This window comes from Prunus avium, chromosome 5, assembly GCF_965620075.1.
Source record: "Prunus avium chromosome 5, drPruAviu1.hap1.1, whole genome shotgun sequence".
Taxonomy (NCBI): Eukaryota; Viridiplantae; Streptophyta; class Magnoliopsida; order Rosales; family Rosaceae; genus Prunus; species Prunus avium.
In genome coordinates, this window is record NC_142288.1 from 15,775,852 (window position 1) to 15,799,164 (window position 23,313).

At 37.1% G+C, this 23,313-nt stretch overlaps 3 protein-coding genes across 7 annotated transcripts; 1 reads left to right on the forward strand and 2 right to left on the reverse strand.

Moving 5' to 3' along the window:
• Positions 1-208: 208 nt before the first annotated feature.
• LOC110768370 (Tetratricopeptide repeat (TPR)-like superfamily protein) lies at positions 209-1,960 on the reverse strand. The gene is made up of 3 exons (XM_021972099.2): positions 1,458-1,960; positions 1,191-1,363; positions 209-595 (listed from the first exon to the last, which is right to left on the reverse strand). The coding sequence occupies exons 1-3, from the start codon at positions 1,875-1,877 to the stop codon at positions 469-471; spliced, it is 720 nt and encodes a 239-aa protein (XP_021827791.1). The 5' UTR covers positions 1,878-1,960; the 3' UTR covers positions 209-468.
• Positions 1,961-7,301: 5,341 nt separating this feature from the next.
• Positions 7,302-13,417, reverse strand: LOC110768364 (ER-based factor for assembly of V-ATPase). Of its 3 annotated transcripts, XM_021972089.2 has the most exons (7): positions 13,387-13,417; positions 13,109-13,218; positions 10,333-10,789; positions 10,087-10,225; positions 8,701-8,786; positions 8,386-8,528; positions 7,302-7,747 (listed from the first exon to the last, which is right to left on the reverse strand). In XM_021972089.2, exons 3-6 carry the CDS (start codon positions 10,594-10,596, stop codon positions 8,400-8,402), a joined length of 618 nt encoding a protein of 205 aa, XP_021827781.1. In that variant the 5' UTR covers positions 10,597-10,789; positions 13,109-13,218; positions 13,387-13,417; the 3' UTR covers positions 7,302-7,747; positions 8,386-8,399. The 3 variants fall into 3 exon arrangements, with proteins under 3 accessions (XP_021827781.1, XP_088109446.1, XP_088109445.1); XM_088253320.1 differs by lacking the exon at positions 13,387-13,417 and having other exon boundaries at positions 10,333-10,729; positions 13,109-13,219; XM_088253319.1 differs by lacking the exon at positions 13,387-13,417 and having other exon boundaries at positions 10,333-11,945.
• Positions 13,120-16,664, forward strand: LOC110768363 (tyrosine--tRNA ligase 1, cytoplasmic-like). 3 transcript variants are annotated; one of them, XM_088253318.1, is made up of 11 exons: positions 13,120-13,244; positions 13,970-14,310; positions 14,421-14,568; positions 14,715-15,004; positions 15,091-15,187; positions 15,448-15,553; positions 15,660-15,742; positions 15,831-15,976; positions 16,094-16,199; positions 16,285-16,344; positions 16,482-16,664. In XM_088253318.1, the coding sequence occupies exons 2-11, from the start codon at positions 14,210-14,212 to the stop codon at positions 16,500-16,502; spliced, it is 1,158 nt and encodes a 385-aa protein (XP_088109444.1). In that variant the 5' UTR covers positions 13,120-13,244; positions 13,970-14,209; the 3' UTR covers positions 16,503-16,664. The 3 variants fall into 3 exon arrangements, with proteins under 3 accessions (XP_088109444.1, XP_088109442.1, XP_021827780.1); XM_088253316.1 differs by lacking the exon at positions 13,120-13,244 and adding an exon at positions 13,478-13,590; XM_021972088.2 differs by lacking the exon at positions 13,120-13,244 and adding an exon at positions 13,479-13,612.
• The last annotated feature ends 6,649 nt before the right edge of the window (positions 16,665-23,313 follow it).

The following is a 23,313-nucleotide window of genomic DNA, read 5'->3' on the forward strand; positions in this document are numbered from 1 at the left end:
AGCAGATTTTCATGCGCCCTTCTTGGTTGGACTTTTGCCCTCTTCATTGATATCATATATTCACAGCAGATTTTTAAGAATATCATATACATTCATTGATGTGAACGTCATATTATTCAAGAATATAAAAAAGAAAGTATGACAGTGTCTTCACCATAGAGGAAGATATTGTACAAATATATATATATATATATTTGTATACATGTGATAAGAGGCATAAAAGGGAGATTAGATTAGATATAAAATTTACACGGAAAGAAAGCAGACAAGCAAATGAAATAAACACAGGGAAAAAGAGCACGGAACCTCTTTTATCTCATAGCTAGCTACATTCTATATAATTAACATAGCTTTTTATTTCTTAATGTTGAGGTTAATTAGTTAAAGCCTTTTTTTCATGAACTCTTTTCCCGATCTACCTTGACGTGTGACAAATTCAGTAGCGATTTCATGTGAAGTATTTTTCTGCTAAAAGGCATGAACCAGCAGAGCTGGCGCTGCTGAAACTTGAACGTTTGGTTTGATTTCTTCATTCTCCTCCTCTTCATCTTCCTCTGCTTCCCACATGAAGCTAGCGTAGGACCCCAACACCATGCTGCATATACACATTCATAATATAGTTATATATTAAGAAAAGTATTGACTTGTAATTTTAATTTTGAGTTTCCAGTCTGATCATGGGATATATGTTTGGTTGACAAGAAAACTACGTTCAACAAAAAGAAAAAGTTTCCAAATCGAACAAAATTTCTTGCTCTTTGTTCAATCAAACTCGGCTATGCAAAAACGAGTAATGTTACAAACATCAAATTAAATCTCAAAATTTTGGATCTAACTAACAATTGATGTGATTGTATTTCATTTTTATTAGGGAGATTCACTATTATATCCAATATAAAGACTCAAATTATAAAAATACCCTATATGAAATGGACTTGGTAGTAATCTGCGATAATGTATCGATATCATTGTCGTCAACAAGATCTACCAACATCTTAACAGAGTCTAGACTGGCTCGAAAATAAAACTTCTTTTTTTTTTTCTTTTTTTGATAAAAGTAAGAGTCTAGACTCGAACTTGGGTGCAACGGTACGGGCACACTACCCAGGTCAGGCCAACCGGGCAAACCCGCGTTTGCATGTAACTTGTATATTTTTAAAAACCAAGCAAAGATAGATAAAATAACATACCAATCGTCAGGGGAAGCAGAAACGGCCTGATCAAAGTAAGACTTAGCTCTCTCCTCGTCTCTGTGCGTCTCCCAGATCAGCTTTGCGTACAGCGACAACAAGTCGCCATCTCCAGGGCTCGCCAATATGGCTCTGCAATAGCACTCTTCAGCTCCCACCACATCATTCTCCACCTTCAATCACCCAATTTCACATAAAATCGAAAGTCAAATTTCATTTCCTCGCTAATTTTATTACCACAAAACTATAATTAATTTAATTAATTACCTCATGCAAGAATTTTCCGTAGTTTCTCAGAAGCAGAGGATCACCGGGATTTGACTTTAGCATTTCCTGATAATAGTCTCCGATCTTTTTCTGCTCGCCTTCGTCGACGTTGGACAAAGCGTTGACTCCACGATCTCCGCCGGGAAACCGCAGCTCCTCCGCCGGAAAAGAGTTCGATTTCGCGGCAATATCGGTATCCGATCGGGGAATGTCGCTATCCGACAGAGCTCTCCGGAAAATTTTATCTCGCCGGCGATAGACGTTGAAATGAAGAGAGATCCTTGGAGATCCGACGGTGCTCCTCGCGCCGGAGAAAACGCTGGACAGCGAGTCGTTTCGGGAGAGGGACACTCTGGGCGAACCGGGCAAGGTCGGCGACTGGGCCGAAATCGAACCGGTTTGGATCATTACAGCTTCCATAACTGCTTAATGAAGCTTTTGTTTTGCTTACTTTTTCAGTATTGAGCAAAGTGAGTTTATAATTTCTGCTTTTGCGTGGAGTTCCGTGAAGGCGTATATATAGTTCGTGTTGTGCCGTTAGATGCGCTGACGGAGTTGACTTGGGGTCCTACGAGATGAGGACACGTGTGGTTGTGCACGTGAGGGTGGCTAGTGAGTAGGCAACTCCGATGGAATAGGCGGGAAGAGCGTGATCGGGTAAAATGAACGAAACTAAGCGGTGTGTCAAGTCTCAAGTGCCTAGTGCAGGTGTCGGGACAAATCTTGTGGGTCCCATTTGTACGGACTTAAACCATTTTTTTCTTGTCCAAACCGGCTTACTCAAATGATATGCCATGTTGAAAATCTAAGCAGATGATTCGAATTCATTACGTTATCAAATAATACTGCAATTTAGTAACGCAGCAATTTGGTGTTTGTAGCAGTTTAAAAGTTAAATTTTTTTGGTTTATTTTCTTTTTGATTCACAAGTTAATCGCTATATTTACGCAGCTAATTTTTGCATGAATCTGCAAGCCAAGAACTAATATAAGTATCACTTAACCAAGGGCATGTTCGAATATGAGTATCAGTTAAATTAGGAGGGAGATTCGTATGTTTACGAATATAAGTATCACTTAACCAAGAATTAATTGATGCAAATTTACTGTGTATTGAGAGAAACAAAGTAAACCATGCATTGATTTTTAATCGATGAGATCCCAATGGCAACGGGTTACGGGACAGAGACAGGAATCCCATCCTAGATTGTCCACCTCTATAATGAAAAGTAACTGAAATACCACGTTAGGAATGGTTGAGGCCGCATACGGTTTGGCCGCATACGGTTTGGCATAGTTTCTGTGTTCCCATCCCATCCCCTGGGCCATGCTGTTTTAGTAAAGAGACAAACCACTAAATTAAAAAGGCACTTTCTCAAATTTATTAAAATTAAAAGACAATTAAAAAGTTAACAAAGCAACAGAGTCTATTCTAGCAAAAAATAATTTTGATTTGCAGATCAGAACTCTATGAAATCTTGATAATGTATGTGTGAAAAACCTCATTTTTCATGTAATTTAAACTATCGCTTGTAAACCTTGTATTAAAAAATTTATATGAAAAAAAAAAGAAGGATGGGTTTGCTTCTCTAACCTGATACCGTAATTTGTTCGCAAGAAATAGGGATCCACCCCCCTGTGCCCTTTATTTTTCTGTCTCTTTTGTTCTTTTCTTCCCCACTCATTCCTTTTTACTTTATGGGTCAGAACCCACTCATTCCCGATACACTGCAACGCTGCTTTTCACTCTCATCCACATATCCAATGTCACTTCGGGGTAGGGCCTACCTGCCCCACGTTACCCCATGTTTATACTCCACGTGGAGTTATGGTCCCATGTGTGATATCATGTGATAATTTCCCCTAGTTTGGTACAATGCCACGCGTGCTATATGGCAATTTCTAAGAAAACATGATGATCCTGGCTAAAGCCGAACACTAACAGTATCTCCAAAGGTGTAGGGAAATGAAATAAACAAAATTATACTAAAAAACCTTATGTGGTTGCCTCCCATTTATCACATGAAAAGATGATTTAGGCTATGCAAGTCTACAATTATTATTATATTATTTATTTTTATCTTTTACATTTACTATTATATTTATAAAAAATAAGTGAGAGAATAAAGATGATATTTTATTATAAAAAGTAAGTGGGACTCGATATACTTCTTTACTTTGAAATAGGCAATATTACCTTGTTCAAGAGAGTAGGTATATTTTACCTACCCATTTACCTCTTCTCTTGGAGCATAAAAATACTAATGAGGCAAGGCAAATGAGGTTTGCCTACTCTTTTACTTCTTTCCTTTGAGATGCTCTAATGACAGAGGTAGCAATTCTAAGTAGCAAACCCTTTTGGGTTAGTTCGTCAGGGCAATGAGCTCCTCCCCCTTCATCCAAATTCAAATCTCCCTCTCTATAAATTAGATTAATTTAGTGTATAATATAACTTTTGTTAAAATAAAATAAAAAAGCAGCAAACCTTGGTATATGAAAGAAATTCACTTGTATCGTTGAGCTTTATTATATCTAAAATTTTGAAAGTATTTTATTTTTTAGAATGCAACTGAAAACATAAAAACTAAACGATAAAAGTGTCAAAGAGCATCTCCAAGGAAGATGTCAAATACCAAACATCAAATTTAAATTTGATGGTTGATGTGGCAATTTGATATTTACATAGTTTTACACTCCACCCGATATGTCAAATAAATAATTATTGTAACAGTCAAATCATTCAAGATAAAGAAGAAAAAAAATAAAAAAGGAAAATAATAAATGAAAGTAGCAGCTAGCTGTCTTTAAAAAATAATAAAATATTCATTTGACATCTTGCTTTTGGTATGTCAAAAATAACAGCTGAACCTCCAACCTTCATTCCACATCAGCTTTGACAATTCGGTTGGAGTAATGTGAGATGTTATTTCTAGCCGTTAAATGTCTATGTGGCACTTTTGACATATCGGTTGGAGATGCTCTAATAAGTCATATACAACTAGAAAAGTGACAACAACAAAGTGACTGTCGACAAAGGTGTTTAATCTTGATTTGGATAATCACGCACAAACAAACCTCGACACTTGGTTTGTCAGTTGATAAGGGCAACGAAAGACAAACGAGCGAAAATATTGGCCGGTATTTGGTAAAATACCCACAGAAATTGTCAGCTCGCTGTTGTGCAAATAGTTCAAGCGGTTAACCGCTAGGTAAAACAGACACGTTTGGGTCTACCAGTTTTTTACATTTTTGATATTTTTGCCATTAAGCTAACTTTACTCCCATCATGATTTGAGTTCGAATTAAAACAAAACAAATGCACCTTATCTGTTATATCAGCCGAAGAAAAAGACAAGAAAGATTGGTCGACTTTTAATGGTACATGTCAAAATCAATCTAATCTTCTTTTTCTCAAGTGGTTTATCTCTTCGTTTCTTTTTGAAAAAGTCTCCCAGATTTATGATAAGCATCAATTAATCAAGCATTCTTTTTTTAATTACGAGTGTCTTTTTTCTTTGACAATGTCAGATTATGATAGCCAGTATTTGCTCCTTCGTCGTCTTCGGCCAGGGTCTTTGGCAACACATGATTTAATTATTTGAAGTGCTTATCTTATCATGCTAGTGTATTTAGATACGTCGGCAATCTATATCTGACCAGTAATTAATTAATTTAGTAACTTAAACAAAAACTATTTAACCTAAATATACGGTTGACGTACACAGTTAACCTATTCAACCATATTTTTGCTCACCAATTTAATCTAAAGTGTACCCTCACCACCCTTCTCAACACTTAACACGTGTCCCTCGGCATAAGTTATAAGTATAGTTAACTATTTACTTGTATTTATGCAATCATAATTATGTCAATAGACACGTATCAAATGTTGTGAATGGTGTTGAGAGTACACCTTTGTTAAAGTGGTGAGCAAAAATGCTCCATTCAACCTAAATGGTTTGACAAACAGGTTATATGGATAATGTCGTATTACCTGTGTAATGAATGGGTTCTCGAACCTCTACATTTAGCAGCAATGTATATATATGCATTTAAAGGAATCTTAACCATTTGATTAATCTTATGGCTAAGATTAAACCACATCAGCAAAATTGTATTAAGTTAAAAACTCACCTTATGTGTTGTATCAATCACCCCCTATCATCATCAAGATCGTCCAGCAAGCATGTACTTTTGTATAATATGAATACAGTGATTTTGGTGAATAGCGGTGGACAACGGCAAGTTGGCCATTGCTAATCGCACAACCGACAATGACGGTTTTGTAGGTTCTCCTAAGATATTATTTGTTTTTCTTCAATGATTTGAATAAAATCATGTACACAATGTCCCCTCTAAGATGTGATGTTTGAAATTAATTATGTTTTAATCATGAAGGACCGTTTCAGATAAATTCTTCTATGTACTTGAGGGAATCTTCTCAAGTCCAATATCCAATTGAATATTTAAGTTTTCACAAATTCTTCATAGTTGGGTTAAAGAATAGTTAATTTAGATTTGCCTGCAAATGAGGATTAGATAGAAAATATGAAAATTTCAGACCTAGCATTCTCACCCCAATAGAGACCCACAAACAAATGCTATTCAATGGCCTCAAGAATTTAGTTGTTCATATAGTTTGGTTCAGATGGTGTCTTTTTTTTGGGTGGGGAGGTTGGGGTTTGGTCTGGAGATAATGGAAGATGTAGTAGGGGTGGGCACGGTACGGTATGGTACAGTATTGGTACGGTATGGGATTATTGTTTGTCAAAATTGGTACCGTACCGTACCGTGCCAAATAGGTATCGGTACGGTATCAGTACCAAAATGACACAACTAAAAAATGAACCAATTCAATATTCAACATATTCATTCACCAAAATAAGTAATGCATAAGTTACAAATTCAAAGATTCAACATATTCAAAATCCAAATCCTAATCAACATATTCAATATCCAAATCAACCAAATCAATATTTATCCATCAACAGATTCATCAAATCCAAATGGTTAAAACTCATGCCTTATGGCTTACAAACCAAAATAGTTAAAATTATGCCTTATGGCTTACAAAATTACAAACACAATCCAAACATAAATGACAAAAACAGAAAGTTATGAATAAATTAAGAGGCAAGTGAGAGACAGCGAGAGAATGAAAATAAATAAATTATATTTCAGTACTATTCGGTACGGTACGGTATTAACCGGTACCAAATACTTGATACTGCTACCATACCATACTCTATTGGTACGGTACGGTACCGAATATCTCCCCATCCCAAATGAAATGGTATGAAATCAGTATGGTACAGTTCAGTTAGGGTACAGTTTCGGTATTTCGGTTTTAGATGCCCACCCCTATGTAGAAGGGAAGATATGTGGGTGACGAGGGAGGAGAGGATGGGGAGGGGCGGCCGAAGCAATGGCATTTGAAAGGAGAAGACAATTGAGAATACGCATGTGGGTAATTGATACAATACATAAAGATACAATGCATAGGGTGAGTTTTCAATTTAATACAATTTTGCAATTTTGCTGATGTGGTTAAATCTTAGCCGTAAGATTAATTAAATAGTTAAAATTTCTTTAAATGCGTATAAATGCACCGATATTAAATGCAGAGGCTCGGGATCCTATTCTTGTTCGGATTGGACATTTCTCACTCATTAATTAACAAGTTGTTATCAGGTTAGGCATTTGAACCCGTTTATTACCTCGCGCGATACCAACCTGACCCATTCCCACCACTACTCAAACAGGCCAGCTACCCCTATTGTTAACTCTCTATCTCCATATATATAATATGCATCCGAATCAATGAAAACTCAAATTGGGTATGAAATTATTTTTAAGCCTTTATCTTTATTCAAATAATGAGCAAAATAATTTGTAGTTCTTAGTCCCAAGTGTTTCATGTTACACAAATGTCCCAAAACATTGAGAAGGTATAGGGATCTTTATAACAGGCAACATAGAAAAATATCAACTACAACGTTGGAACCTGTAGCTCTAGTTGTAGAGACCATTTAACTCCACAGTCGGGCGAGTCGGCACCCGTTTCCCCTTCGATCTCTTTTACACCCAACAAAGTAAATAAGAACATTTTAAAAAAAATTCACTATAATACATTGATTTAATCTTTTAGGGGTTGCCCACGATGTGTAAAACCAGCAGCACCCGGTAATCAGCCCCAAAAAGCTACGCTCAGAAATTCAAGAAAATATCCATACTATATCAATCAGGCTTCCGGCAAATCACACTGACAGCTCTATGAGTACATGGATGTACCTGATATTTCAAGTATATGAGTTTTTCTCATATTAATTCTGCTAAATATTTCAAGTCTAACACTGCACATAGACATTTCACATCCGTATAACATTTAAATTTCAAGATAATATACCACAGTTGATCAGAAAGATATCACTTTTGTAACATTGACTGTAACCTTATATGTCAGCAGCATCCTTACTTATATCAGTATGACAGTATCCATGTTAGCATGGTTATCAAACTAGTCAATAGCAGGCATTCGTTGTTAGAACTAAGAAGTTGTTAATGACTTGTCAGGCAGCTCGGAAGTTTACAGGTTAGGATGTAAGGCCGGCCATGCTAACCCTTACAACGTGAAAGGAATAACCTGTTTCAGTTCTTTGTTAAATACTCCATTTACATGTACTGCCATTGCCAGCCTTAAACTGGAAGCTTATCCTAATCTGTCAACTACTTAACTTCTAAAAGCTAATACATGACACTAACTAGCTTCACAATCATGCTAATAGGAATAATGAAGTCAACAATAATGCTACATGTCTGGTTGCTGTACTTTATTGTTCAGATCTTAGTATTTAGAATGACACGATAAAAAAATATACAAAGTATATAGTATTGTTCAGATCTTATATTGTTCAATAAAGTTTACTAACCTCTAAAGACCAAGTCACTGATTCTTCTTTAGCTTGGGTGTGGAAGAAGATGATCTAAGATCTTGACCAGAACTTCTAATTATGAAAATAAGTGTTTCTACGAGCATGCTAACTACCAATCCAAGAATGCCTCCAGCAGCATTCTGAAACAAGAAAATAAGAGAGCCATTAACTTCTGTAACACTAGAAAAAGTGAAAGACACAAAAGAACTTTTAGATAAATAAAAATCCAGCAATAAACCACCAAGGATAAAATAACCAAGAAACCAAAAAAAGAAATTCACAAATGGAAAATGGTCTCTTGGAGACACATACCATCACGGGACTGTGGTTAAACAAGGCTCTGAATGCAGCATATCCTACCAAATAGCCGGTAAACATAGTCACCACAACATGTAAACCTGTAGAAGTTTTTGACTGATTATCATCGGAACATCCAATACATATTTTCTAAGAAACGATCTAAAATAAACACAAAATTTACAGAACATAGAGAACAAAAAGGGAGAAACTAAAAGAGTATAAATCAAGCATTACTAGAGGGCAAGCAAAAAAATTTAAACCACAGTAATAGATGCATTAAAATATATGAAACCACCCAACTCTATTTGAAAATAAGCGGAATAAATTTCAAAAGGGTTTAATTTAAATGCAAAGAGAGTTTGAAATATGCATGAAAACTATATTAATAAATTCCCAAAGAAAAATGTTTCCAACGAAGCAAATCTTCTTGGCCAGGGAGCCTGCACTGCCTTCAATCTAGATTCAAGTTTCAACTAAAGCATAAAGAAAATCTTCAACTCCCCCTTCTCATTTTGCAATATCTTCCACTGGGAATAAGATAATGGCAAGCAAAAATTAAACTGCAATATGATAGAAAGTAAAGGCCATTAAAATGTCTCGCTAATATACACAAAAGAAAAGTAAAAAAATTTGATTTCATCATACAAGTGCTAACTGATAAGAGTGACCACACTGCCAAAAAACATGAAACTTCCAGTCAAGTTCTGCAACATAATTCCTTAAGCTTATGAAAACATCTACATTTGCTATTAAGACAGAAAACTCGACAAGTGCCAAATGCAACAACAAAAACACTAAGAACATCATACAACATTTTTTTTTCCCGTACTTATGCATGCTTGGCATCATAAACATCACAAGTTTGGATACTGCAATTTGTTTGACCTTTGCATGAAAATCGAACAGACATCCTACCTTTGGTGCAATCAAGAGTCAAGACCAATGTTGACAAAAAAAAAGAAAAAAAGAGTCAAGACCAATGAGCAACATTTACATGCAATCAATTACCATATGAAATTAAAACCATCCCCACATTTTTTGCATACAAAACAACCATGCTCCCTTCACTTCAATTGTCATAATTCTAGAATTTCAGAACAACCAAAAAGTTGATCGAAATATGAAGCAACATTCTTATATCATGTCATATTCCAGTAAAACAACTAGTATCAACCATCTCGCTTCCAAACTGTTCATAGTTTGGCCTCCTTTCCCCTCAAATGCATTCACATAAAAATTGATTGTCATCAGTGGACCAATCAATACTACAAATTGAAACTCTTTTCAATATGTCCATTGAATTTAAAATGGAAAAGGGTATCCATGGCCACAAGTAATAGCATTCTGAACCAAGCAGTAAAATATCATGTAAGATATGTATAAACTCTCTAATCTTACCAAAGCCCAATTGATCCTTGTAAGAAGAGAAAGGCTCATTGGTCTCTTTCTTAGGTGTAATATCCTTCACAAGTTCTGCATATGCATTCCTCTCCAGAATTTCAGCCAGCTTCTGAAGTCTAGCCTTCAACTCCTCACTCTAAAACACAATAAGAACAATTAACTTTACATTTCATTTGTAATCCCCAGAAATTAGAGGCAAACAAGAAAAAGAAAAAAGGGTAATATGCTGTTTTGTGTCCTCACCTTTTCTCTGGGTTTGGGGCTGGTGAGGACGAACTCGGATCCGGAGAAGAGTTGGACCAATTGGGGCCGGGTGGAGACATTGGACGCAAGCCAGAGAGCTCGGAGAGACTTGTACGGAACATTGGGTTTGGAGGAGAGATTGGAAGCGATTTGCTGGAGTTCCTGAGAGAGGTGTGGGTCTGTGGAGGCAGAGGTGAGGAATGAGAGGATGGGTTCGGTGGTGGAGACGACCAGTCCCGGTGGGTTTGTGTGGTCACTGCTCATTTTCCTGGGAAATTCTTTCCGTTTCTCGGGGTTTCCGGGAAAATTTTCGTAACGATATTGGTGGGTTGTTGAATTAGTTCCTCTCAAATCAAAGTTTGCCCATTTTCCATTTACCCATCTCTCCCATCCCACACTATTGCCACATGTCCACTTGCTTAACACAAATTAATCTCCACTTCCTATACTGCGAACTCTAAATAATAAAAAGAAGGCTTTTTATCACAAATGGTTCTTTAGATTTGCAAAATTATCACCTTTCGTCTCTAATGTTTTTTTGTGACACCAATAGTCCCTAAGGTTACCCTCCACGCATCAAAATGGTCCCTACCGTTAGCTTTCATCAAATTTTCTGTTAAATGGCTGATTTGGCACGTGTGTGGAGCCCACACATTCAATAGTATACATCCGCGTGGCGTTAAATAAAATATATTATATTTTAAATATTTTAAAACTTAAAATCCAAAAAAAAAAAACCAAGAAAAGCTGTACAATCTGCGTTCTCCCTCTACCAGCACCTTTGCCTCTCTCTCTCCCTCCTCTTCCCCCTTCTCTTTCTCTCTCTCCCTCATCTTCCTTGATTTTTATAAGCTACCATAGCTTGATGTAGTTTCTGCATCAGGAAGTTTCTCCATGGCCAAATCTAAGCTTCAAAACACAAATTCTCTATGTGGGTCACTGTGAATATGAGCTCAGTAGTAGTAATTCCCAACTCCATAGTCCCTCACATGATAATCTGATGAAATAAACACTTGGGTCCTTTTTTGTTTGAACAAAACTTGCAAATCAATGAAACCCAAATCTTAAAAGTTCGAAAAAAAAGAGGGTATGGGATGAGACCCAATAGTGAAGATGAAGCGATCCAATTATAAGATTTACAAAATAGCAAACCTGGTGGCTGGTACAGTTACAGAGTCATACCATAAACATTGAGTTGGGTTTTTGGATCAGGGAGAGAGAGAAGGGAAAGCTCGAGAAGTCAAGGAAGATGAGGGAGAGAGGGAGAGAGGGAGAGAGAAGGGAGGAAGAGAGAGGCAAAGAGTGGGTCTTGCGAGGGTATGAGGTGCTGGCAGAGGTACTGGTCTTCTTCTTTTTTTTTCTTTTTTTTTAAGTTTTAAAATATTTAAAATGTAATATATTTTATTTAAAGCCACATGGGTATATACTATTGGATGTGTGGGCTCTACACACGTGCCACATCAGCTATTTAACAGAAAATTTGATGGAAGCTAACGACAGGGACTATTTTGATGTGTGGAGGATAACCTTAGGGACTATTGGTATCACAAAAAAACGTTAGGGACGAAAGGTGAAAATTTTGCAAATCTAAGGGACCATTTGTGATAAAAAGCCTAAAAAGAAATAAAAACAGAAAAATAGGTAATTAAAAAAACCAGCAAATAAAACCAAGGCTTTTTATCACAAATGGTCCCTGAAGTTTGCAAAATTATCGCCTTTCGTCCTTAACGTTTTTTTGTGACATTAATGGTCCTTAAGGTTATACTCAACACATCAAAATGGTCCCTGCCGTCAACCTCCGTTAAATTTTCTATTAAGAAGCTGACATGGCATACACATCCAATAATATATAGCCACGTGACTTTAATATATTTAAAAATTAAATTAATTTTTTTAGAAAAAAAAAAAAAAGAATACTAAAACTTGATTTTAAATATATAAAAACTTGTCGCCAACCCTCCTCTGCCATCTTCTCCCTCTGTTCTCTCTCCCCCTCTCCCTCTGTTCTATCTCTCCTTCTAGAGCAGCTATGGCAGCCCTGTCTTACATGCCTTGAAGAAATTAATTGTAAACTTTGTTACCATTTCTCATTACTTTGGCTACATAGTTGAGCCCAACATACAAGATTTCATGGTTATTATCCACAGTTCATGTTGAGTGCCTGCATCTGGGTTAATGAATCATATGCCTGCATCTGGGTAAACACCAGTTCAACTTCTACCTTCACAGCAACTACAAACCATTTAAAGTTCATAACAAAGAGCCATACCCATTTCAGATTTGGACCCCTATGCCCTCCACAACCATTGAAACCGATTATGTTCTTGCATCAAATCCCAACTCAGTTCTTTGCTTGGCTGACCATCAGCCGCGAATCTGATGAGAGAGAGAAAGAGAAGGGGTGGAGGGAGGTGGATTGGCACAGTGGGTTGACAAGTTGGAAGGAAGAGGGCGAGAGAGTTTTAAATTTTTTTAAAAAAAAGTTTTAATCTTATCTCTTTTTGAATTTAATTTTCTTTTTAAATATATTTATATTTTATTCAAAGCCACCTGGCTATATATTATTGGATGTGTGACCTACATATATGCTATGTCAGCTTCTTAACAGAAAATTTAACAGAAGTTGACGGTAGGGACTATTTTGATGTGTTGAGTATAACCTTAAGGATCATTAATGTCACAAAAAAACGTTAAGGACGAAAGACGATAATTTCGCAAACCTTAGGGACCATTTGTGATAAAAAGCCTAAAACCAAAAGGGAAGATAGAGTGCTACCTGACGAAGAAGAGGGCTAAAACAAAGCTTCCAATGGCTTCCCCAGAGACTTCAAAAGTAGAGAAATTGAATCAAATGGTTGATTTATATTTTTCCAAACAGTGCTGCAGCTGTGGAAAATTAAACACGCAAAAAGGTGAGCACAACCCAAATCAAATCTCAATTCAGCTTCAATCAATTCCAACCCAAAACCCGAAATTCCCAATCAAATAATATCCCAGTCGTTTTTTATTCTTTCCCCTACGGAGAGAGAGAGAGAATGGGCAGCCAAAACATACCACAGGCAGGGAAGCATCAAGCGCCAAAGTGAGATGAGAGAGGATCTGAAGCGCGCCCTTTGCTCATGCGATGAAGAAGACGAAGAGAGTTAGAATTATGGGCCTGGCTGTCAGAAAAATATTGGGTTCAAGTTGAAAAGCATGGACAGACCCAAAAGATTTGACCTTTTTTCTGGGTCGAAATGGACCCAAGATTTGACTACGGTTCGAATCCTACCCAATCCAGGTTTTAAATTCCTACCTACTACGAGCATTTCCAGCAGTTGCCTCTTGCCATGGCAAGGGGGGCTAGGGCAGCCACTATTCACTGCAAAAAGCAATGTTGATTTTCAGCAGTTACCTTAGTTGAGGGCAAATACTATTCATTTTTTTATTTTTTTTTCTTCACATATTTGTTTACCTAAACAATTAATTTGGATAATATTTCTTAAAAAGATTTTTGGTGTGGGAAGTGAAAAATATGACTAAGTATTTATTTTTTTAAAAAATCTGAAATTTTTTGTTTTTTGTTTTTATTTTATTTTATAGATTTTTATTAATTTTTTTTTGTTGTTGACGTCAGTCCCCTCGTTTTGGATCTCAGGTTGAAACTGCTCTCGGGCCAGCCCTTCTTCGTGGCCCCCACCTCGCCCTCGGGCCAGCCTTTGTTGCTGGAATCGATTTTTTGGCCCTAACCCCCCCAGCCCGAGTCCAGCCTTAGCTGCTGGACTTGCTCTCCAGGCGGTCGTTTAAATAGCGCCAATCCCGTTTCTTGTCTAACAAGCAAACGTGCCCTAGATATATACTACAAAGCTTTTGGGAAAGCTTCACACTTACCTCTCCAATGGCGGCCGAAGCACCAGAGCAAGCCCCGCCAGCCGATGGAATCCAATCTCTTTCAATTTCCGAGCCTCCACCATCCAGTTCTTCAAATCCAACTATCCAGTAAGTTCCCCTCGCCTTTATTATCCTTTTTTTGTCGTTTCTAAATTTGTCCGTTGATCTGAACTTAATTTCAAACTTCTGTGGGTTTTGTGGGTGTGATTTTGGTGAAGAAGGAGTTTGGAGGAGAAGTACCAGATGGTGAGGAGCGTGGCAGAGGAATGTATTCAAGATGACGAGCTTTGGAATTTGCTGGCTAATAAGCCCGAACCCATCTGCTATGATGGGTTTGAACCCTCCGGTCGAATGCACATTGCGCAGGTGTTGTTTCAAATTTTTAAGCAATCATAAAATTCGTAACACATAATTGATATTGATTATATATCTGTAAATTTCAGTAGTTCAATTTGAACAAGATTTTGATACTTTTTGTGTGTTTTGTGAGGTTCAAATGTGTTGTTGTGTAGGGAGTTATGAAGACAATAAATGTAAACAAGATGACCTCCGCTGGCTGCAGAGTGAAAATATGGATTGCAGATTGGTTTGCACAATTAAACAATAAGATGGGGGGTGATTTGAAAAAGATAGAGACTGTTGGGCGCTACATGATAGAGATATGGAAGGCTGCTGGGATGAATTTGGACAATGGCAAAGTTGAGTTTGTGTGGTCTTCAAAGGAGATTAATGCGAGATCGCATGAGTATTGGCCTCGTGTGTTGGACATAGCTCGAACGTATTCAGTTAAAAGGATGACTAGGTAGCTAGCCTATTATGATGCTTATTGTGCCTATTATATCAGTTGAATCTCGACTTTTATGTATTTGTTTCCTTCTATATTTCCAGGTGTTGTCAGATTATGGGTCGAAATGAGCTAGGTGATATAAAGGCAGCCCAAATTCTCTACCCATGTATGCAATGTGCAGATATATTCTTCCTTCAGGTGCTTGCTGTTTTAATTTTGGATATTTTATTAATAGGTTTTGTTTCCCATGTTGCCTTATGCAGTGACTACTGTAGACTTGGCCTCATCATTTGCTAAATAATGCACTTTAGGCCATGATGCATTTAATTCGAGCATTGTTCATCAACTTCTAATTTGATACATGTTTTATTTCTCTTCAAAAGAAAAGAAAGGAAATGTCGATGTTCAATTTCAATGAATATGTCATGGTGACTTGCGAAATGTTTTTCCTTTAATAGGCGGACATCTGTCAGATGGGAATGGATCAGCGTAAAGTAAATGTTCTTGCAAGAGAGTACTGTGATGACATCAAGAAGAAGAACAAGCCTATTATCTTGTCACACCGTAATATTCTAATTCCTATTTATGTTGTTGCAATGCTATTGTTTTATGCTTTAACATGAGAGTACTTACACAGTATTTGTTAATTTTTCTTAATGATGATTTGCAGACATGTTACCTGGTTTGAAGCAAGGGCAGGAGAAGATGTCTAAAAGCGATGTATCGTCCTCCATATTCATGGAAGATGAAGAGGTGGGTTGTTTTAAGCTACGGGTTTTAGCTTTCAATGTATGGCACCAAATGTTTATTCTATTTTTTGACATATATCACTGAATCTCAGGCTGAAGTGAATTTGAAGATAAAGAAAGCTTACTGCCCTCCAAATGTTGTTGAAGGGAATCCATGTATGGAGTATGTGAAGTATCTCATCCTACCTTGGTTCAATGAGTTCATTGTAGAACGCTCTGAAAAGAACGGCGGAAATAAGTAAGTGATTTTAGATTATACTGGTAAAAATAATTTATTTAAAAAACTTTTGCTTGTTTACCTAATTGAACCTCATGTTGGCTGTAATTGTTCCTTTTGCGCATTCCCCCCATACAGGACTTTCAAAAGCTTTGAAGAATTGGCTGCTGATTATGAAAGTGGCGAGCTACATCCAACTGACCTTAAATCAGCTTTATCAAAAGCATTGAACAAAATATTGGAGGTAGGCTTGTTTTTTATATGCCATGTTCTTCTCATTTTAAGCAAAATACTGGAAGTAGGCTTAACTTTGTTTTTCCTGAATGCAGCCTGTACGCACACACTTCAAGAATGACAAAACTGCCAAAAAGCTATTGCAAAGTGTCAAGGTATTTTCTGGTTTTGCCTGTAGATAAAAATTTGTTTTCTTCATTACATATCTCATAATTATTAGTTCAAAGTTGCCTTAGGTTATCAATTTATTATTTGGAGGAAAACTTAACCAAGCTTTTCTTTGGTTTTGTAGAACTATAGAGTCACCAGGTGATGAATGCAATGGAGCTAATGATATTGTAGGAAAACCTTTTTTTTTTTGGCAGAAACATTGGATATCCTTAGTTGTTTTTCGATTCGATCTCTCTCATATACTAAACAATTCCCTTGAGGGATTTTTATATATATGAAATTGTTGCGGTTCCGTCATGTTCTCCTATGTGCTGTTTCATATAAATTCAGAGGAAGCATTTCTCTTTGACCATTCTGTTTTTCTTTGGTCAAATGATTTGAACGACGGAGTTTAAATGGAATAGTTTGTGTCAAGATTGCTTTTAAAATCGTATATTGCTAAAGTTCTATGGACTAAATAAACCCTAGACCTAGAGGTTAGCTAAACAAGAAAACTGTATAAATCCTAACACTTGAGAGCCAATCCTACTTTGCCACTTAAAAGCATCTCATCTAATCTCCCCATATGGCATAGCTTTTGTGTTGTGATCCCTTTGATAGCTAGAGAGCCACCTTATAGATGGGACAGAGAAATTGCATTCAAATTCATAATCTTTTAACCTAGCCTTCTATTCATTATTTTGGAAGTTTGTAGCAAATAAGTCCAATGAACAACTTTTTTTTAACAATCAAAGAGGGCAAAAATGGAGATAGAAAAATGATGTCAACCCTATTTATAAATCATGATCAAAATTATCAACTTACTGCAAATTACTTAGTTGTTGAAAAAGTAGGGTGACTGTGAGAGGAAAAGTTTGTGGTAAATGGTTACTTAGTTACCATATTACTGATATGGTAACCAAGTAACCATTTACCATGTGATATTACCCTTAACTTTTAAATTTTATTATTCATTTTTAAATGTTAAATTGGAAAATTTTGACATTTCATACCCTCTAGTTGGAAGTTGCAAGGGGGCGGATTCAACCCAGGCTCCGTTCGAAGAGACGAATAAAGGTCTTAATAAATAGAAAATAGATTTTCATTTTCTATTTGCAAAACTATTTGGGCTGGAAGCTTCTTGCGCCCAAGAATAAAAAGCAAAAATGCCCTCTGGTTAACAGTTTTCTTTTTGGCGGGGGCTCAGATCCTATTAATTAACTAAAGTTAACAGATGAAGGAAAATGAAGGTCACTAGCAACTTGGTTTATCACATGCGCATTGCTTTAGCGAAGCTGCAGGCTGCCTTCAAGAATCCGGTATCTGTTTGTGTAAAAATGAACTTTCTGATTATGCTTGATTCTGCTATTAATTCTCAGTTGTGAATAATTGAAAGATAACAATGTTCTTGAACTTTCAATTTCAGTGGTTGATTCTACTACCAAGGGAAATCCGTATATAAATTCATGTCTCAGGTATTATTGAAGGCTTTGATCACCTTCTCTTGCCGTTTAATAGATACCAGAAAATGGAAATGGCTTTGAATATGGTGGGATCCCTCAGAACTTTTTATGCATAATATGATATGAACATGTCTGCAATAACCGTGATTAATGAATTGTGGTTTCTGCAATAACTATTTCTTGTTCTTCATATAAATTGATCCCCGGCCCTCAGTCGGACTATCTAACATGCCGTTTGTTTTCTCAGTATCTTTATTTCCTACTAACAAGTAATGCATGTCATCTAGAAAAGTATTCTTGCAGTCTGTATGTGTAATTCGGAGAGATGTTTGCTGTTAACGCGTGGCGCACATCCTTGCGATGACTAATCACATGACTACTTTCTGAAAAGGAAGTTTTTAACTTTGTTTTCTTTTGAGCAAATCTGCCGATGCAGCACTGATAGATGACTATCTCAGTAACTTTAAGTCTTAGTATCTGTTGGGTTCTTTCTTAGTTTAGGATGGAGAGGAATTAAACTTTTAGGCAACTTTTTCTCTTTTTGTTGGGAGATAGATACCCCCGTGTTTGCTTTTGCAGCATAAGAAAACGTTGATTTTCCCTTTTTTTGGCAGGTTGAATGAAGAAATGACGGGCATTGACAGTCTAAAATTGCAGCTGTATCCTTAACATTTGTTTCATTATACCCTTTGTGCATGTCTTGCATAGCTTATGCTTTGGCCTTCCATTGTACCAATTACTTATGCTGAAATCAAGGATTGATCCTACTGTCTGCTGATATGAAGGCATCTGGATGCTCATTCTAGTATCAAACGGCTGCCAGTTGAGAAAAATTGCTAAACGCAGTTGAGTATTTAGAATTCCCTTGAACTGCAATTCCTGAGAGTGCTTTGCTTTTGTGATGTCAGTATTGTTTCGGATTCCTTAAGCGTCCAGAAAAATCTTGAGAAGAAATGTTGATGCTCTAGACTCAGGAGTTAACAAGCTCCTCTGTCTTGCTTGATGTCGACCTGCTGACCTCCCGGACTTATTATTACATCAGTTATTGATGCGGGAACTTCTCTTCCAACTTCTCTGCTTATGTATGATTGTTTTGATTGGAAGTTGTTGTCATTGTCGGTGTCTTTGTTATGTAATTAATGGGTGAACTAGTTGTCCTGTATGCATCTAAGTTCGTCAAATTCGTCAATACCTAAACGTTTGAGCTTCTTAAATCCTCCAGCTCCAAACAATACTGTGTCTCCTTTAACCACCTGAGATAACTCAAGATGTACTAGATTGGGCAAACACTTCAAATATAACATGACAAGGCTATGCAGAGAAGGTATACAGTGAGGTAATGTCTCCAATCGTCCTCGTAAGTACAGCCTCTGAAGCAGGAGAGGGAGAGAAGAAAGGTGAGATGAGAGATAATGCCCAAAAAGTAGAGATTTTTGGCATGCCCAATTGACCCAAACGCTCCTTTGCTGGGTCTCATAGAGAGAGACCTCAAGAACAAGGCCTTTGATTTTGGGAGCTCTCTCTCCCTGCAACCAAAAAAACCACCATTGTTCTTCCGTTTCGCGCCCCCCCCCCCCCCCCCCCCCCCGGCGACCAACAAAACATGATTGCCCCCTCCCACAACCCACCAACCTAGCGACTCTAGCCACCCAAACCACCACACCCCGACCACCAAGACCACCACCAGCCACTCTAGGAACGCGCGGCACGTGATGGGGAACATTAGGGTTTTGCGGCATATGGACGACGAAGAGAGGTTAGCGAAGAGAGTCGGGGGCCGTACGATCTCGTGATGGGTTCCAAATCTGGATTTCCAAACATGGAGGCAGATCAGGGTTGATTGGGGATGGAGGTGCGTCGGGGGTGGGAGACAGAGACAGAGACAGAGACAGAGAGGGGCGGGGTGGTGCTGCTGATGTTGGGCAGGGGCTTGTGGCTAGGGGTGGGGTTGTGGGTCCGCAATGTTGAGATTGAGGTGGGTGGTTATGGCTGTCGCTGCCGGGTGGGGGTTGGGTAAAGAGATCTAATAATTAAAAAAGAAAATATTTTTATTTATTTATAATTTAATATTAAAAAATATTTTTTAATTAATGAAACTGATAGAATTGAAGCATATGACCTGATTTTCTAAGTGATCAAAATCGAAAAATTGAAATTTCGATGACCAAAATTAAATTCGACCATAACTTATGAGGCTGAAAGTTTGTTGGGATTGATAAAATTTTGTGTTCTTTTTAGGGAGATTCACTATTATACCAAATATAAAAGCCCAAATTATAATAAAAAAACCTATATGAAATGGATTTTAGAAACACACATAAAGTTCATTTACAACATAACAAAAAGGCTTTTAACTTTTTTTAAATTACAAAACTGCCATTGATTTCTTAAAACAAACCCAACCCAAAAACTCATTAAAAAGCCTAAAATACTCAATAGGGTATCAAAGTAATTTAATAATCAAAATTAAATTTAATAGAGCCAGCTGTTTTTTTTTTGGTTGAGTTTTTTTGGGTTTGTTTATAGAAATTAAATGGTGTAGGGTTTATTTATAATTTTAGTGCTAAGAATGGGTTTATGACTAAATATCTCTTCTTTTTTCCACTGATTATTTCTAGAAGAATCACACCGAAGCTAAACACATCTGATTTCACTAAGAAAGTTTCATCTAATGCATACTCTGGAGACATGTAACCACTGCATCACAAATTATGATAACAGTCAATAAATTTGTGCTACAATGTATGAAGCATCCACCCTAAAAATTAAAGCATCTGCACAAAACTTACTAAGTTTCGACTATTGTGTCTGTGTTAGACTCAGTTTCTTTGCCTCCAACAATCCTTGCCAAGCCAAAGTCAGATATTTTGGGGTTCATCTCCTCATCTAAGAGAATGTTGTTGGTTTTCAAATCTCTGTGAATGATCCTCAATCTAGAAAAGAAGTCCTTGAGTGATTCCCAAAATTATGTTAAAGCGTACATCTCCCAATTAAGAAAGATGCTTTTTGTATGATCTGGAAAACTTTGCATTATCCATTAGAGAAACTTGGGAACTCTGGTAATGAAGAAACCAAAAATCATGCAGTATAAAAATACTGAAATGAGGACTAGGAACAAACCAAATATAAAGAAGTCTAAGCTTTCATTTAGCTTGGGCCCATCTCGATCTATTTAGTAGCCCAACACGAGCAAGACCTAAGCTCATTTGGGGTCGGGTCATGGGCTTGGGATGGGCTTGATGATTTTCATAAATGAACGGGCCCGACACGGCCCATTAAATGGGCAGACTCTAAACGAGCTGAGCTGGGCCGGGCCGGTCTAATTTGACACCTATAGTTATGTGGGAAGTTTCTTGTCAAAGATTTCTATCTTCCTCTTCTTTAAATTCTTGGTCACTGGTTTTCTAACTTTCTTCATACACCCACATGGGTTAGGCTAAATTCTTCCTTTATATGCATATTATCATGTATAGTTTCTAGAGGTGTCAAATGGGCCGTGTCGGGTCTAACCGATCCATTTAGAGTTGGCCCATTTAATAAACGGGCCGTGCTGTGCCCGTCCATTTATGAGAATATCAATCCCAACCTGAGCCCATATGGGCTCAGGCTGTGCTCATGTCAGGCCACTAAACTGGTCGAGATGGGCCTATGCCAAATTTGACTTATGTATTGCAATTTTTTTTTTGTAATTTTTTTTACAACTTCATTTAAATATTTTTTACAATTATACTAACAAGATTTATTATTTATTTTAAAAAGTGGCCATTAACTTTCTTTAAAGTACATTTAAATAAAAAATGAGTAGATTATTGTATGGATTTTAAAAATTAAAACTTGAAAAATAAAATAATTATTTTTTATATAAAGAAAACATTACATTTTAATCATATTATTAGAGAAAATAAATAGACCTGAATTTAAGATACAAATATAATAATATTATGTATTATTTTTTTCTAACACAAATGTAATTTAATAAATGGGCTTTAAAGGGGCCGGCCTGGCCCATTAGTCATAATTACCTTGTCTGGGCACGGCCCAAATATATTGGCCGTGTGTGTCAGGCCTTACTTAAGCAGGCCGTGCTCGTGCCATATCGGGCCAGCCCGGTCCGTTTGAAACCTCTAGTTCAAGGACGGTGAAGATGATAAGTTTTTAGTGCAAAATATTTTATGGTTGAGCTTTCAACATCCAACTGACACATACATTCCTGGGATGGTGATGGATAAAATCTTAGAATTGACTTCATGAAGAGACCAAGATAACCCAGGAATTGGGAAATTGACCTTTAGGCTAGATCATGAAGGAGACAATTAGTTTGTTATTTCAAGAAAATTAATTCCTTATTGGAAAAGTGGAGAGCCAGGTGAGTTTTCCACCTCAGCTGAAATGCACCATTCTATAGCTGATTTGTTATCAAATTTCAGCAAGAGTACTGCCAGACCTACAAGTCCAATTAAGTTTTATAATTTTTCAATAATTATGACAAGATTGGAATACAATTATACAAGATTGGTGATGAGTTTTACTGGGGAGGTACTATTTATGACCTGGCTTGAACATGCAAGCAGTGGAAGCTATTATGGTCGAAGCCAAGAGATCGATGTAGTGTGTGCTTGTGGGAAATTTGGCACCTGTAACAGTAAAAATTGGCCATTGGTGTACAAAGTTTGCCAGGTTTTAAGCCCAGTTTGCAGAGAAATAGGAAGGTGGAGATTTTTCAGGTGGATGTACAATAGAGTCGAAATATGTAGCAAGGACACGTTCTTGAGCTTGAAGATGATGAAGGTGGGAAAACCGGACTCACAAATCAATTAATGTTGACAATGAAACAGAATGTCAGAACGAGTGCTTAAATAACTGCCAGTGCTAGGCTTTCTCATATAGTGCAGGTGTAAACAACAAGAGATGATACTACTACTTCTTTGTGCTGGACATGGTTGAAGGATCTAAATAATCTTGAGGAGGAGTATGGAGATGATGGTCATGGCCTAGAGGTTTAAAGCTCTCTTGGCAGCCTCTACGCTCTCTACTCGAGTTGCATTGTCCGATTTAGGTATTACATTTCTCTGTTTAATTTTGGATTATGATGGAATATATTCAGTTGTTGGTTCGCTTCACCAAACTACTTTACAGTTGTCATACGTGCGTAGGAGTAAAAAACTCTACACACATACACAACTAAATATTCAGTGTTATATACAAGAAGCATTCTATGTTAAGCTTTTGCATGTGATCATGATTGCAGAAGCATGTTATTAATGCTAAAATTTTAGTTCGTTATGACAATCAAGAAATTACATCTTGTGCATAATCAACTGTAAGAGACTACAAGTCTTATGGTTAGAGGTGTCAAACATATCGGACTGACCTGGCACAACACGCTTAAGTAAGGCCCAACACGACATGACCCGTATATTTGGGCCGTGCCGGGACAAAGTAATTAGGCCCGAGGGGCAAGCTCATAGCCCGTCCAGAGCTATGCCGGCCCGAAACTTAACTGGCCAGCCC

Bases quoted from the DNA above. Each gene is read 5' to 3' on its own strand.
- LOC110768370 (XM_021972099.2), bottom strand. From the start codon at position 1,877: ATGGAAGCTGTAATGATCCAAACCGGTTCGATTTCGGCCCAGTCGCCG. The intron at 1,364-1,457 runs GTAATTAATTAA...GGGTGATTGAAG, and splicing joins ACGGAAAATTCTTGCATGAG to GTGGAGAATGATGTGGTGGG. The intron at 596-1,190 runs GTATGTTATTTT...GTGTATATGCAG, and splicing joins TCTGCTTCCCCTGACGATTG to CATGGTGTTGGGGTCCTACG.
- LOC110768363 (XM_088253318.1), top strand. From the start codon at position 14,210: ATGGCGGCCGAAGCACCAGAGCAAGCCCCGCCAGCCGATGGAATCCAA. The intron at 15,005-15,090 runs GTAGCTAGCCTA...CTATATTTCCAG, and splicing joins TCAGTTAAAAGGATGACTAG to GTGTTGTCAGATTATGGGTC. The intron at 15,743-15,830 runs GTGGGTTGTTTT...ACTGAATCTCAG, and splicing joins TATTCATGGAAGATGAAGAG to GCTGAAGTGAATTTGAAGAT.
- LOC110768364 (XM_021972089.2), bottom strand. From the start codon at position 10,596: ATGAGCAGTGACCACACAAACCCACCGGGACTGGTCGTCTCCACCACC. The intron at 8,787-10,086 runs GTAAGATTAGAG...AAACTTCTACAG, and splicing joins CAAGGATCAATTGGGCTTTG to GTTTACATGTTGTGGTGACT. The intron at 8,529-8,700 runs GTATGTGTCTCC...TTCTTGTTTCAG, and splicing joins TTAACCACAGTCCCGTGATG to AATGCTGCTGGAGGCATTCT.